Genomic DNA, 15,862 nt, shown 5'->3' with positions numbered 1-15,862 from the left:
TATTTCTGATACAGGCCAGGATGCCATTGGCCTTCTTGGCCGCCTGGGCACACTGCCGGCTCATGTTCAGCTGGCTGTCGACCAGCACCCCCAGGTCCTTTTCTGCTGGGCAGAAATATAATAATATATTATATAATAATAAAATCCCATAGTTAGGCCTCCTACTTTCCAACTTGTTTCTATAGTTTTGAATCATTTATTGACTTTGTTTGCGGGGTGGGGTTTAGTATTATTAGCTGTTCTGTTACATTGCTATAGGAAACACATAGATACCATTTTCTTGATGTGTGTATGTTTGCTTTCAGTATCAGCCATAATATTCCTCTTACAGAGATGTGACATTTCTGGGGATATCTAATTTCTGAGATACTTCTGGAAATGTACATAAAATTATGATACAAAACCAAGCAAAGACTTTTTTTGCACAAGTCATCTCTTTTTCTCTTTTGTTCATTGCCACCTCCATCCCTAGTATCTACTTACTCCCAAATTACCTCTGCCGTCTGCCGTGAAAACACACTTATGAAGTTTTAGCTTCAAGTGTTATTTTCTTTTAAAGGATTTTGGGGTGGGGAAAATAGAAGTGCAGTGTCTTAGAATTTTAAAAGCTTTATACTTGCAGCTAGCATTTTTAATACAATGCTGCAAATTCTCAACCTGCATAAGCTATAATTTGCTTTATCCCCAAGGCAGTAAGGAAATTCTTATGTACAGCACATTTGTCTAGTTCAATAGCAGGCTTTCCTTTTTGTGTAAGTGTAATTTTTTTCTGTGTCCTAATAAAGCTTTATTGAAGTGTGGAATACATATCATTAGCGTGTATGTGTTACTTGAGATTTGAAGCTGCCTTTTTTATTTTTTCTGCTCCGAAAAGTTGCTTTAAAGGTCATTGTGGCTAGCTACTCTACCTAGTAGGTTTTCGCGCTGCTATTTTGCAATTTTGAACAAGAGCTGTGTGTTGTGATGCTTTTTGTAAACTTTTCCAGGCAACATTAGTTATCAGAAATGTCGTCTATTACAAGAAGACTGTTTTAGCAAAGAAGTGGGGTTGCATCGTTGTGATTTCTTTAGCTTCACTGTTCCTCTGCTGTGTTTTTGTAACTGATGATTTCTCAAGAATCTGCAAATCAAAAGACAACCTTTTTTCCCCAGTCAAGTAAATGCTGCCTTTGCTAGGAAAACTCGAGTTGCCTGGGAGCTTTTAGATGACCAAAAACATGCAAAAGAGCAAAATATAATTACTTTTCTTGGACAATATGTTGACCTAAACTTAACAATAATTAACTGAACCGCGTGTCTCCCTGTAGGCTGCACATGAGAAGGTACTTCCTTCTGCTGCTTATTCATAAATCATGCCAATTAGCAAAACCTTTCATTTTGCCCATTGCTTTACTGAATTCCTCTTGTTTCTCCGTGCATTCCCATTTGGATCCCATGTTGCGCCTCAGACTTGTTACGTGTTGTTTTTCCAGCAGCACAATGCAGACACACTGTGGAATGGAAATCAAAGCGAGAGCTGCTTTTGCTTTGTTCAAAGGCATGTGTCTGCAAGCCTGTGCTGGGTTTCCTCTCCTGCTTGAATCTGGTGAGGTGGTGAGACATGTAAACAGCAGGCATTCTCCCCATCGGTGCATGGACCAGAGTTTTGGTTGAAGGCAGTAATTCATGTTTTTGTTGCCTTTCACTGGAGGCCTTAAAGCTTGAGCAAATGTGGAAGATTCTTCCACTTTTATAGGTGGTAAAATAGTTTGGCGCAGTGTGCTGTGCTGGGGTAAGTGGGGAGGAAAACCTGGGTCCTTTACTATTAGTCATCTGACTGTTAGATAATCTGTTCTTATTTGAGCAGTCACGACTGTTTTATCTAATTAGATATATACTTAAAGATAGAAAAATTCTTCCAGAACACTGGATGTTACCTATTCAAACCTGTTGTTTATTTTAAAAACTGGATGCCTCCCAACTCTCTTCCCTCTCTTTCTTTCTTCCTCCTCCCCGACACCCTACTGTCATTGCATTACTGCCTCTGTTTAATTTTTCATAGCCCATATATAACACCACCACTTAGGACAGGAATGGGAAACTACTGCATTATATCCTCTGCTTTAAGGCAGTTTAGTCAGGTAAAATACGAGTCACCCAAGCAGCAGCTTTCTTAGTAGCTAAAGGTGTTTGTAATTTGATGTTCACAGTGCTGTTACAGAATGATTGTTAGAAAGAGTTTATATGCAAGTTTCCATATAATTTAAAGCCTTGTGCTGCATGAAGAAAGGTAGGGGAGAGGGTGGGATCTGGCAGTGAGGTTTTTTCCATGCTCCCCTCCCTATTATGGACCAAAATCACTCTTCCTAAGGAGCTGCTGACCTGGGAAAGTATCAGCAGGCTTCCCAAGTGAGCATTTATTTTGCTTCTCGTTACCCTTCTTTCTGCCTACGGACTCTGCTGCAATGAGAACACAAGGACTGAATAATTTAGGCCTGATGTGTGATACCACAAAATAAAATGGTTTAGCACAGTACAGGTTTTGCATAAACTAATTTAGGCGTAGTGTCTAGGGTAAATAAAACATACAAAAGGTCTGGGCTGAGAGGTAAGAACGATTGGAAGACACAAAAACCACAGCACAACTTTCCTCATCTCTATGTATTTTTCCACTCTGTCCCATGGAGAATCTACATTCTCAGAGTTGTAAATGATATGGTACAAGGCATCTCAGTTTCTGCTTAGAGGGCTTTTTTCTTTTGCTGTGTCCATTTTTATGAATTTGATTTCAGATGAGGTATCATAGAATCATAGAATTTCTCAAGTTGGAAGGGACCCATAAAGATCATCGAGTCCAACTCCCTGCTCCTCGCAGGACTACCTAAAACTAAACCATATGACTAAGAGTGTCGTCCTGATGCTCCTTGAACTCTGAGAGGCTTGGTGCCATGACCACTTCCCTGGGGAGCCTGTTGCAGTGACTGACCACCCTCTCAGTGAAGAACCTTTTCCTAATGTCCAGTCAACTTCCCCCCTGATGCAGCTTCATACCATTTCCATGTATCTTCTAGAGCAACCGAATGCTTTGGCACCATTTGGTATGAAAAGATGTCTTCTTTATATAACACAATGACAAATGTGAAAACGAAGCCCTGATTAGTTCAATTTAAAATATTGGTTTTGCACCGTTGTAGTGAAACGTATTGTAGCAGTAGGAGATGATTAAATGCCAGAAGAGAGCATAGTTAAATTAAGTAAGTTATTTTTCAGTTATTTTAAAATTGACCTTTATTTTTTCCTGCAAATAATTTGTTTAAACATGGATAACCTCTATTAATAAAGCTGTACTGATACTTCTTGACACCGCAGATATGGGATTGTGATATGTGCATAGATGCACATAAAATGTGGTCAAAATTTAGTTTTGTTTACAGAGGGTTTTTAACAAGTACAGCGTGCAAATTCGAAAAGATTTCCTGAGACTGCATTCTGAGCATTTCTCTTCTTAATTCATATAAAAGCTTCCAGTATTCAGTTATCTGGATATCATTCATTATCTGAGTATCTGAGACTCATTAGGTCCAGATTGCAGAAGGCATGTTAGTTATGCATGCTCCATCTGTTTAGTTGATTTAAAAATAAAAAGTTATCTACCCCATGATATAAGTTACAGATCTGTAACAATACAATTAACGTTCCTATCTAATACAGAAGAGTTTATGCCACTTGGTTAATACGTTATCCAGGCTGACTGACTTATGAAGTTGATTTAGAAATTGGTGACTTTAATAAGTGATTTTCTAGCATATGCTCCGTGTAGGATATTGCCACGAACGGAATAGAAAGGAATCCCTGTAAAGAGGAGCTGAAATAAAGTGCAAGAATAACATGCTGTAAGTCACCAGCAAAGGAAAAACAGACTTTTGAGAACTGTGATGAGCAAAGAGGAGAATGGGAAGCTGTGATGTTTTCTCTTTGATGTGGAATATCTATCTGCAGGTTTTCTGATGAGATCCAAGCTAGCCAAGTACAGTGGTAAGGCAATGTCATGCTCCTCTGAGCCCTGTTTAAGAAAGGAGCATCACGGGCATGTGGCAGAACTGGAGCCCTGATTTTTTTGTCCTGCTGTCTGAACTTCTAATGTTATGTGACATATTGTATACTAAATTCTGCCAAAAAAGCCAAGAATGTTCATTGAAGATAATGGCATGTGACCCCTGAGCTGCAGGCTCAGCAGCAGTTTCCTTTATTTAACTGCATTACATTGTCAGTTTGAAGTCAGGCTGTAAATCTTCACAGTTGTCTTGTGTGTTAATACAAACAAATGGATATACATCAAATTTTTCTATAATCAAGTTTAAAGAACAACTTTGTACTTTCTTCTATTAGTAGTGAAAATTATAGGGAGGTATATGTAGTAAAGCTCTCAAAGCAATAGATGTTTTCTGCACAAAGCAGATGGTTATATGCACTACTAAGGGCAACTATCTCTATATAATGCCGCTTTCTTATATCTTGCAGTGCATTGCTGAGATGTTTGTCCATAGGGGCAGTGCCTTCCCTTGAGCAAATCAGTGTTGCAGTGATTAAGGATATTATAGTGAGGGCCATGGTTTTAGATATTTCACCTCATGACAGCATTGACCCTATTCTTGCTTTCTGGAAAGCTTTTCTAACTCTGGTAACTTGAGTTTTGCAAAACTGTAGCCATTCCAAATTTATTTAGATTTATTTATTTAAGTTATGCATTCTTTTGCTTCCTATCCAAAACTCCTTTTACAAGGTAACTAAGTGCTTAATCAGAGGTGAGGACAGGTGGGCAGTAAATAAAATGTGTCTAACATGATTTACAAAATATTTTGGAATAACGGACACCATGGAAGTATCAGAGTGAAATGTTACTAAAGGTGTATTTTTTAAACTTTAGGCTGGGCGATGCAGGTTGCTGCCTTTGTTTTCATTCAGAGAAAGTGGGAAGATGACAAGAGTCACTTTGAAAAAATGCTGGATTATTTCTGTGACATTCGTGAACCACTACAACTCCTCATCTTTCCGGAAGGAACTGATCTCACAGGTAGGCTGCATTTGTCATCTTCTCGTGGAATGTTCAACGTGGAAATTCTTTGTTGTTTATGGAAATGGTTAAAAAAAGTTCCAGGCAGGAACAAGACTCGGTTCTCATGGGCAGTAGAAATTATAGTTAATGATGACGTGTGCCGATTCATTTGAGAGGCACAAACGTAGTTCCACTGAGAGGCTTTGCCAGTCTTCCTGAAATAACTCTTTTTGAGTTATATTTGACATCATATCAGATGTCAAAGCATCTGATGATTGAAATGGCTTTATGTTGGTCAGTACTGTATGTACATTGCATTAGCAAAAGTAGGTTTCAAGACCTGGAATAAATCACTTGCATGTTCCCATTTTCCATATTACTGGGGCAAACAGTGCAAAATCATTTCAGACCTATGGAAGAGTGATTGAAGAGGAGAACTGGTGATACTTGTTCTTCGGGTCATGTAAGCAGTCTGTATCTGCCTCTATAAGAAAAATAACTCCCTAAAACAAATGTTGATGTTATCATAAGAGTAAATTTAATGAGTTTGATCCTGTAGTATTAATTCTTAATAAAATATCTACCTTAATACGGGTATCTTACAGCATCAGTAGCAAGCTGCTAGCCAGTGTTGAAGACGACTCAATTGCCAATAAAAGAAAACATTGTGTCAGTGTTCTCTGGTGGTTCATGCCTGCAGCATGATTTGATAAGCAGCATCTTTAAATAGAAAATCAATTACAATTAAACTTCTACCTTTTAGCTTATTTAAAAGATTTTTACTACACTTTCCATTGCAGATATTCTCAAATCATATTTTATTGCAATGCCAGATCAGTAAGGACAGTATAAAAATAACTAACTTATACTGCTATTTTTTTTCTTCTGTATTCCAGATATCCTTAAAAATGGATATGTATAGTATTCAGATGTTATCACACAGTAGGGAATTGTCATCACTTGATCAGCTTTCCTAAAAGAGGATAAATTCATTGTGCATTCTTGGACTGCTTCACGTGATATCTCTTGTTGAATAAGTTATTTTGTATCTAAAATTAGAAAGAAGGATGGAAATTATCTCACTTTAAATTTTTTTTTTCTTTGAATTCATGAACAATTCTCCTAGCTCTGAATTATGAGATTAGATCTTAATCTTATTCATGGAGTCAGGAGACTCCTCCTTGGGTCTCTCACACTCTCTTTCTGAACAGATGTTTCCCTATCAAGATGATTGGAAGAACTGGTTTGTTTGTAATTTATTCCATAAATTATGTATACATTCTAATCCCTCCCAATATTCCTCAGAGACAACAGATTTTAAAGAACTGAGGAAGTTTCGTACTGCAGATTTAAAAAAGAAGAATTACTGAGACAGCTGCGGTGCGTCAACACTTGTGCTGCAGAGTCCCGAAGGCAGTGGTGGGGATGCTCCCACCTGAATGTGGAGTTGCTTAAGGAAACACAGAGTTTTCTTTCTGCTGTTGTAACTGATATAAATGACTTAGACTAAATTTAAGTATATGCTGTTGATACCGTCCACTGAGAAATTCATGCAGACAAGATTCTTCACTTAATATAAAAAAATTCTCTAATTGGATTTCTGAACACAGATTTTTCACAGACTTTTTTTTTTAAGGTATTTCTGTTGTTCTGGTTTTCCTTCCTCATACACATGTAACACATACCCTTTAACTTTGCAGTGTCAAATGGATATCCACACTAACTGTGCTGTTCTTCTGAAGTCGGTTTAAGCCACCGCAGATCGTGGTGATCGTTTCCCCCTGGTTTGTTGAGCAGCCCAGGGAGGAAGCAGTGTGGTGGGAAAGACGGAGTGATGGGCAGGGAAGACGATAGGGCACTGCTTCCCTGGGCAGCCGTGCTGACTTCTGATATGTTAAACTGTCCGGTGTTTGCCGCTCTAACTTGCCATCAGTAATGAATGCCACCTTGATATTATATTTGTGCATAATAAGATGTATAGAGACAGGCAAAACCCTCGGGCTTTTTCTGTGCAAATGAATAGCTCTCCCTATCTAATTGTCTTCACAGGAAACATTAGCTCATATATTTTAAAATATTATAGGAGACAGGGCAAAATCCCTTGACAAGCTAGTCCTGACCAAGCAATAAGTTTATGCTGTATGAGAATGATAGAACATAATAATGTATTTTGTGTAATGGTTTGAAAAAACGATTTTCAGAAAACCGTTATGTTATTGACACATTAGGACCTATTGCAACCTCATGTTCCATCTTTTAGAATAAGGAATAAACCACAGTTTTGTTCTGAACAGTCGTTCAATATCCTAGGGAACATTTTGCAAAAATAGAGGCAATGGTTCTTGTTTTCTGACCAAATCCCAAAACTGCTAATTACTTCTGAAAACAAAATTCTTCTGATGCTTAAAATGAAAAATAACATTCTACGTGTACTTCACTGAAAAGCAGAATTGCTGTGCAGCTCTGTGCTACTATCATTTTTTTATCCTCTTAGTGGCCGCATGACAATGATAGATTTACTCCTCTTTATAAGAAATTGTATAATGTTTTCAGGTATTCGAGAATGAAAGATTTCAAAGAAATTCAAAGTATGATTGTATTTATACATGGGCCACTGCCTGACTTCAAACTGGTGAAGTACTTTGCAGTGGAAGATGCTACGTAAATAAATTTTAGAAATAGTAACGTCATGAACCCTGAACAATGTATTTCCAGACTGGATGTATAGGGTCTGAGGTAATAATTATATACTTATTTCCGATAGGTTGGTCATCTTTTCACTCTGGAGTACTTCAAGGTTAAAGCTAAGTGCATCAAAGGTATTTTATTGTAATTGCTTCAAAAGAAGCCCTCAGCAGATAACCATATAGCCAGACTTTCTGAAGCCCTGAAGAAAACAAAGCAACCATAAGTCTAGTGCTTCTGGAAAGCTGGAATACAACCCACCGTTTTGCTTGTTCTTTTGTTTTTCTTGGTGTTCCTTACAAGGCTCTTTGTAGTAATTCTTCAGAAAGCAATAACAAAAAAAAGTTGCTGTATTGCTCTGCGCCTGTTGTAGCCTCATTTCCTATGGATTTGTGTCTGCATCCCTATACATGGTCTCTTCTTCACTCCAGCTTGTTCTTTTTCCTTGTGTTTCCTTCCGTGTGACATTTCCTCACCAAATCTCTTGCTGCTGTCTCGGCAAGAGGCATCGTGTGCTGTGGCTCATCCTCACCAATACTTGCGTTAAGCGACGGACTGCTGCATGCTGTGCTGAAAGCCCTGACAGACCAAATACCTGTGGACCCTGCCCTGGCTTTTCGCGTTAAGATCTCTACTCTTGGAGGCTCCCCTTTTCTCAGCCATTGGTTTTTTCTAAAACTCCTGTGGGGCCTAATTATCTTTGAAGCTCTTGTCTCTGTCAAACTTTGTTTGCAGGCGGCAATAGCTTCAAAAGTTAAGGGGAACAGGTGGACAGAGTGTGATTGCACAGACCTTTTTTCCTTGAGGAACAGCTAAAAAACAAGTAGGAAAGCTTGCTAGAACCCAGATTTTGGCAGGAATGTTGTGATGTGGATCACATACAATATTTCGTCTAGAAGGTAACTGAACTGCAGTTGGATTTTTCTCTTTTCTAGTAAATGTGGTGTACTTTGGTAATGCAAAAAAAATACTGTTCAAAAGCACTGGCAGAGGTTGATTTAACATGTAATAATTTGAAAGTAGCACAAATAAGAACAATTGCTTAACTTTTTCTTAAAATATTAACTGTGAGCCAATATAGCTTTTATGCTTTCCATGCAAACCTCTAATAGATAAATGACGATTTTTTAAGTTTCTTTTTTTTAAGAGAAATTTTTGGAGTACTCGCTTATTCTTTCACTGTCTGGCACCAATATCGTTTGAGAGTACTTGAAGTCATAGAAGTACATGCATGCTTTTATCACAAGTCAGATTAAAGGAAAAGGTAGTACTTAATATTCAAATTTCAGTGCACTAGTACTAGCAAAAAAAAAAAAGTATTTGAGAGTTGATCAGAAATAGTTGTATTAAAGTTGTCAGAATCAGCTTTCCAGTAGGATGATGGGGGAAGTTTATAATTCTTTTGGGTGACGTCCAGCAAACAGATCAGCTGGACAATGTTGAACCTGTACAAGCTTGTGAGCTTGTTCGTTTGAGAGGAGCTAATACTGCATACGTATTTCATGGGGAGCACAGACTTAGCTTTTCGTTGGGTACAGGTCTTGGAATTTTATTTCCAAATACTCTTCAGACTCACATGAATGCAGCTTGTTACTCCATTATGGCTTTCGTCAAAGTCAAATTCTAGAGGTGTTTTTTTTTTTTTAATTCAAAACTAGGTCACAAATGAAAAATATAATTTATAAGTTGGTGCGAGACCAGAGGAGACAGAACATGAAGCAGTTCTGGATCAGGAAAGGTCCCACATCACCCTCTACTAATAAACTGGCTGTTTTCTATAAAAATAGATAATTCTACTTACTTTTTTTTTTTATCATAGGAGCAAATAGAACCAAGGAGTTAAAATGCAAAATACACCTAATAGGAATGGTGAGCAAAAACTCTGGGGGTAGATTAACTTTGGCTTAAATACAGTGTAAGAAAGAAAATACTTGTTTCTAGAAAGCAACACTTAGCCATGTTTTTCAGAGAGAGTAAGCAAGAGGGGGTACTACCCTTAGCCAAATGATGCGAGCGACCTTTTGGGATTGAGGAGACCCAAACTGAGTTCATTTCTAGTCCCTGCTTCAAGAGCTGCTTTATGCAATTTGTGTTAGTTGGTTGGAAGCAAAGAGGAGGACATATGTTCCCTCTTTTTAAGGAAGTGTTTTCACTATCAGGCTTACAAAGGCATCTTTCACCTAAGAATGTTACAGTCTGGACTGCAGAATGATGAGGCATCTGTGTAAGTTTTGCAGCACTGGCAGTGTAGCCTGGTCTATTGATTAAGGGATTTTAAAGAGGTGTTTGTTGTGAGAATTCCCTTAGGTTGGAGAGAAATAGGGTTGGAAAGAAAATGGGTTTCTGATTTCCTGGATCAGTTTTCTAACCTCTAGGTTTCATATAATGGGGAGCATTGCATTTTCTGCCTTTCGTTGAATCCAGTGCTGAGCAGGAGACTTACTCTGAATTTCTCCCAGAAGGTTTAGGCACAGGTATCTTGCACAGCGATCCCGAACAGCAGTAGGCACCAAGGTGCTTACATTGGGTAGGATGGCAGTCAGTGCATTTGTTCATAAGTAATAGCAGAGTAAGAAACTGAGAGTAGCAGGAAGGGGAGGAAGGGCATTATTCTTACTTTTCGGTAAAGTGAAAGCATATCCTACCCTTGCTTTCAGGATAGCATCAAAAACCCTTTGACCTGACTTGCTATAATAAATATTGTTTAATGCACAAAGACCTGTGGCTTGATAGTTGCTAGGAAGGGAAGAGGGAGATGATTTTTCCAGATGACAATGACCGTTGTATTAGCTGGGAGCATTATTCTAGTTCTAAAATCCCATTACACTAGGGTCATGCAAAAGGGGAAGGGAACAATCTCTGTTATATAAAACGTACAGTCCAGAGGCAAGACAGGGATACAAATATCAGGAAATAGCTGAATAGTGTTGGCCAGTGTGCCAATGTCCAGCTGTTCACATGTTCTTAGAAAGGCATTGTAGTAAAGGGAAGTTTGGAAGATGTTTTACAGATGTGTACAGTGAGTTCTTTCCAAGTGCAGGGGGGTGCACTAAGAGGAGGTTTGAAGATGGTTACTTCAAGGCAATGGGCAGTGGAGGTCCCAAACCTTTTTTGCAGCATCAGTTAGGTCTTGCTTAGAAAACAAAACTGCCCACTTACTTTTTGGTTTTCTTGTGGTGCAAGTAGGAGTGTTTTGCAAATACCAAGGAATTCGTTTTCATGCTCCCTCTGAAACAAAGTGCTAGTGAGCAGACATACGGAGAGGGTTTTTCTGAGTGCTCATTAACTGTGTGCAGTTTGAGATGCTTAAGACTTAGATTTATTATTTTTTTAGACTGCTTAGCTTTGTGTAGACACTTATGGCACTCGTGTCTCAAAGCTTTGATTGACTTGATTTGCAGATTGCAAATGTTCCAACGTGAACCCCAAATTTGGATATGCAGAAGATGAAGACGACAATTCCTCTTGTCCTTTGGAAGAAACAATACATTAGCTCAAAACTTTGTGATAAATTAATTTAAAGCATTTTACTTGAATCGCCACAGAATCTGGAAAGGAACGCTTGACTTTTTACTTATAGGAACTCTATACTTTTTATAGGAACACTTGGTGATCAATATCATTTATTAGAAAATAGTTTAAGTTGTTGAGCTAATAGTGCAATACAATTATGTCTAAGAGGTAGAATTCAGCTTTTCAGAGGAGCATTTAATAATTACCAAATTACTCTTGCCTTTTCTGCCATTCCAAGTCTTGCTCATGACTCACTTTGCAAGTGTTGCTGTCAGAGAGGTAGGGGTCCTAAAGGCAAGTTCTCTTTACTGATTCAAAATAGTCCTTTTTAAACATTGAATGGAGTAGTAGTCGAGCAGACAAAAATAGATATTCTGATCATGTGGTTAAAGACATAATGCATATGTCCAAGGAAAGATAAATTTAAGTTACATAGCCAAGTGTAATTTTAGTATTTCACACATTCTGTAATTTTAGCAACGCTTTTTGAAGATGTCATATTTTCAAGTATTTGTACATTTTGGCAATTTGGCAAGAATTAATCTTTGGATTCTCTTTGCTGAATCACTTGCTTGGCTACTGTGCAACAGTTTTCCTTTCCTCCAAATCACATGGTCAGGAAATCTGTGCACTAAATCTTAAGAGTTACGTGTATGAAAAGCAGTACTCTTACGCGTGGAAACAATAGGTCACAGGGAAAAAATACTCAGTATACTGATATGCTATAGCATTTATTAATAGGTAGATGGTCCTTTAGGAGGGACACCCACATTTTTTAATAAACAAAGAGCTCATGTAATTTAGGAGAAAGAAAGATACAGGAAAGTTGCATTACTGCAAAAAGGACATCTCACACTACTGTTGATTTGTCCACTTGTGCTATTGTTCCTTTACAGGAAAAAATTATGATGATTGTAAGGGAAAGGACTTACCTATAAGTATAAATTCTGTTAAATTATTAAGCAGCAGTATGTTTTTCATTACTTTATCTCCCATCTCTGTGAAGGTTAACTGTGGACACTTAAAAAAAGAGCTGTTTCTGCTTGAGAAAGATGATACGTTGCTTAGGCAATGATTTTGTTCCATAGATCTGTTGCTGGGATTTTGTCTTTTAAAACACCTGTAAAACTATATAAATATGGGTTATTTATTAAGTTAGTTGATCAAATTGATTTTTTTCCACGTTGCCAAGGGAACATTGCATTTGTCCATTGCCTTTTGGCCCCAGGAGAAGCACAGCAGTACCCACAATGAAGGAGTAAGCGTAGCCAGCAAAGTCCGTTTGGCTGCTAACTGAGGCTGCGTGGAAGAGCCTCCTGCACATCACTGGAGAACAAATTGCTTCCTCTCCACCCGTCTTCAGAAGTTTTCACTTTAGCGTCCGCGTCTTCCTTGCTTAGTGGGCTCTGTTAGCAACTGGCTCTGAAGAGCCTTTGTTCGCTTTTCTTGTGAGAGACTTCTTTTTGCCAGAGGTTCGAAACGTATTTGTCACGGGGTTTAGCCACGCTGCTTTCCAGATGCCTTGCGTGTACTCTGCGTACGGTGGCAAGCATGTGTTGCGACACTGAGGCAGTTGGTCAAAAAATTAAAACAGGGTATGTATGTGCAGCGCAGGTTGATGAATAAAACGTGTCAAGTTTAGAATGATGATGTAAAATACCATTTTAATGTATTAGATTAACTGTTTTCCTCCATGTAATGTTTTCTTTCTGAAATAAGTTTAACATGGTTAAACATTGACCTCAAGGTATTTCTGTACATAGTATCAAACCTACATTACTATATACACTGTGCCTTATGAGTTAAAAAAAAAGAAAGAGCCAGTTACCCATTTTACAGTAAAATGTGTTATTGAAGTATACAGAGAACTATTAGCAGACTTTAATTTATAGATTTCAGATTGCATTTGATAAATATGAAAGATTTGCTGATTATTTTCTCAAATGAAATGAGAGGGTAAAAAGGCTTTTCTTGCAATCCACGTTGCTTTTCCTCATACCATACTATGGCCAACTGAAAGCCCACTTGCAGTCTGCCTCCGCCTGAAAAGCCGTTGTGCATTCGTACTGTGTGAACTGCTGTTGTACTGTTCCTGTTGTATAGTAATTATATTTAATTCTTGGTCTACATGTACACTAATAGAAAATGGTGCTTTTTATTCTCTCCTTCAGCCAATACCAAAGCCCGCAGTAATGAATTCGCTGAAAAGAACGGACTTCAAAAATATGAGTACGTCTTACATCCTCGAACTACTGGATTCACTTTTGTGGTTGACCGTCTAAGGGAAGGTAATCCTGCTCTGTATTTTATGTTCTTTTTTTCTTTTGAGATAATGAATCTCACCCAAGCTGTAGAAGCTGATGTTCATAAAACTGCTTGAAGTAATTTCAGAAAAACTTCATGTATCCTGATCACAAAAAAAGCCCTTGTTTGCAACCCTACTTAAAATGATTGTAACATGGAGAGATTTGAGAGAGTTGATAACAGATACTAATATCATCAGGAGACATGCAGTGGATGAAAACAACATTTTCACTTTTTTTTTTTAATATTGTAGCTTGTTTAGCAGTCTACCTCAAAAAAACAGTGGAAAAGATCACAAGGAAGTTCAGCCTTATTGTCTGTACCAGTCCTTAACCCCAACTGGGTGGTTGACACCGAACACACAAACACGTATAACACTGCCCTCTCTGAAAAGCTTCTGGTTTTAAGTCTGAGAGCTGAGACAAGAAGTTGCTATGTCCAGTGGACAAGGGGAATGCACAGCAGCATGTAGGTGCAGCAAGTCAGCTGCCCAGAGCTGCCAGCTTTTTCAGGTGATGGTGACTTGGAGAAGCTGCGTAAAATAGGAGTTGTGCTGCTTGGCAGAGTGGTGGGTAAGAGAACGCGTGATACTTGCTTTTTACCTAGAAATGGTCTTTCATCCCTGTATTAATCTGGGGGTAGAGATCGAGTCCCTGTTATCAGGGGAACAGAGTATAAAGATGTGATTGCTTGTTAGATCGAGATGTCTGTGGGTTGTTTTAGGAATGGGCATTTCTGTGAGATTTGAGGCCATAACGGTGTAACCATTAAATGATACTGTCGTGGCGGTGATTGATATACAGATGAGTGAATGTTCGCAGGATATATGAATGTATGGTTGAAGAAAATAAACATGTACAGTAGATATGAAGTGACTTAGTTATAGGCTAGTTCTTCAGGGAAAGGCGATTCTAGATCTTTAACACATGCTGGTTATTCTGACTGCCAAAGGAAGACGTTTGAGATTATTAAAAAGAGTAAGGGCCTGCTGGTAGTTGTTTTTTTTTCCTCTTGATGGAATTCTTGGTTGGTTTTTAGGAGCAGAGCTGGCTTGCATTTTGCCTGATTCCTACTAAGCAGATATCCTAAAATCACTGTAAACACTTTGATATTTTGTCCAGCTGGACAATCCTAGCTGGACCGTGTATCTATTTGACCCTATTTTCATTGGAAATTCAGTGGTGGACATCTTAGATTTTAATCTATCTTGAATGTTTATTACTCAATTTGCTGTAGTAAAAAAAAAAATTGCCACATACGCAGTTTCAAAAGCTTGTTTTACTTAAAACTTTTCAGCACTAGGTTAATGTAGTGCATAATAATATTTCTAGCCTGGAATAAATTTTCAGTTAAAGGAATGTTTTCCACTCGAAATATTATCAACTTAAAAAAAAAAAAAAAATCTGTATTTTCTGCAGAAACAAGCTTTGTGGTTATACAGTCATTTTATAATTTTATAAAAATGCATTTCTCTTCTATTGCTGTATGAGAGATCTATGCAAATTAAACTATTGGATTATAAAAAGGAAAATATTTGAGGCTGATTAACTGATTTTATGCAGTACAAAGCTGGGGAAAAAACCAAACATTCCTAGATTTTTTTTTTTTGTCCAGTCTTTCAAATGCTTTTAAGTCCTATTTTTATGTAAGACAGGGAAATATTGTGTGAAATATTAATTTCCCTTTAGCATTGAATTTACTAGGTATTGGGTACCTTGATAGGCATTATAAGCTATATATATTATGGCTGTATGCTATTATGTAGTAAATTATGTGTAAGAAGGTAGTTCAACCAGCATTTTAAAATACTTAGTTGTTACTTACTAATTTAAGAGTTGGTTTTCAATTGTTTGCAAGTGTGCCAAATACAGACGATTTGTGCTGAAATGTTTTATTTTTATGAACAATTGAACTGTAGTTGCTTGACTTTAAAACACTTCAGTATATTATATACCTTCAGCTATATCTATTTTTTCATCTGTACAAATGTATTGGGTTTGCGTGGCAACATTTTGATAGCAGGGGGGCTACAGGGGTGGCTTCTGTGAGAAGCTGCTGGAATCTTCCCCTGTGTCCGATAGAGCCAATGCCAGCCGGCTCCAAGACGGACCCGTCGCTGGCCAAGGCTGAGCCCATCAGCGACGGTGGTAGCGCCTCTGGGATAACATATTTAAGAAGGGGGGAAAAAAAAACCTGCGCAACAGCAGCCAGAAGCGAGGAGTGAGAATATGTGAGAGAAACAACTCTGCAGACACCAAGGTCAGGGAAGAAGGAGGGGGAGGAGGTGCTCCAGGCGCCGGAGCAGAGATTCCCCTGCAGCCCGTG

The 15,862-nt window shown here is 38.2% G+C and overlaps 1 protein-coding gene across 4 annotated transcripts in view; it reads left to right on the top strand.

Moving 5' to 3' along the window:
• The window catches only part of LCLAT1 (lysocardiolipin acyltransferase 1), a 123,294-nt gene that overhangs the window by 53,324 nt on the left and 54,108 nt on the right, over positions 1-15,862 (top strand). For 3 of the 4 annotated variants that reach the window (XM_019473725.1, XM_009285571.2, XM_009285570.2), the window contains 2 exons: positions 4,907-5,053; positions 13,405-13,521. In XM_019473725.1, coding sequence (XP_019329270.1) covers positions 4,915-5,053; positions 13,405-13,521 — 256 coding nt within the window. In that variant the 5' untranslated portion in view covers positions 4,907-4,914. Of the gene's footprint in view, positions 1-3,044; positions 3,078-4,906; positions 5,054-13,404; positions 13,522-15,862 lie in introns of those variants that run through there. The other variant, XM_019473724.1, reaches the window with a different exon arrangement.

The sequence above is a fragment of the Aptenodytes forsteri genome, unplaced genomic scaffold, assembly GCF_000699145.1.
Source record: "Aptenodytes forsteri isolate BGI_AS27 unplaced genomic scaffold, ASM69914v1 Scaffold280, whole genome shotgun sequence".
In the NCBI taxonomy this organism is placed as follows: Eukaryota; Metazoa; Chordata; class Aves; order Sphenisciformes; family Spheniscidae; genus Aptenodytes; species Aptenodytes forsteri.
The sequence above is the reverse complement of the archived record's forward strand: the minus strand, read 5'-3'. Positions and strand labels throughout refer to the sequence as shown.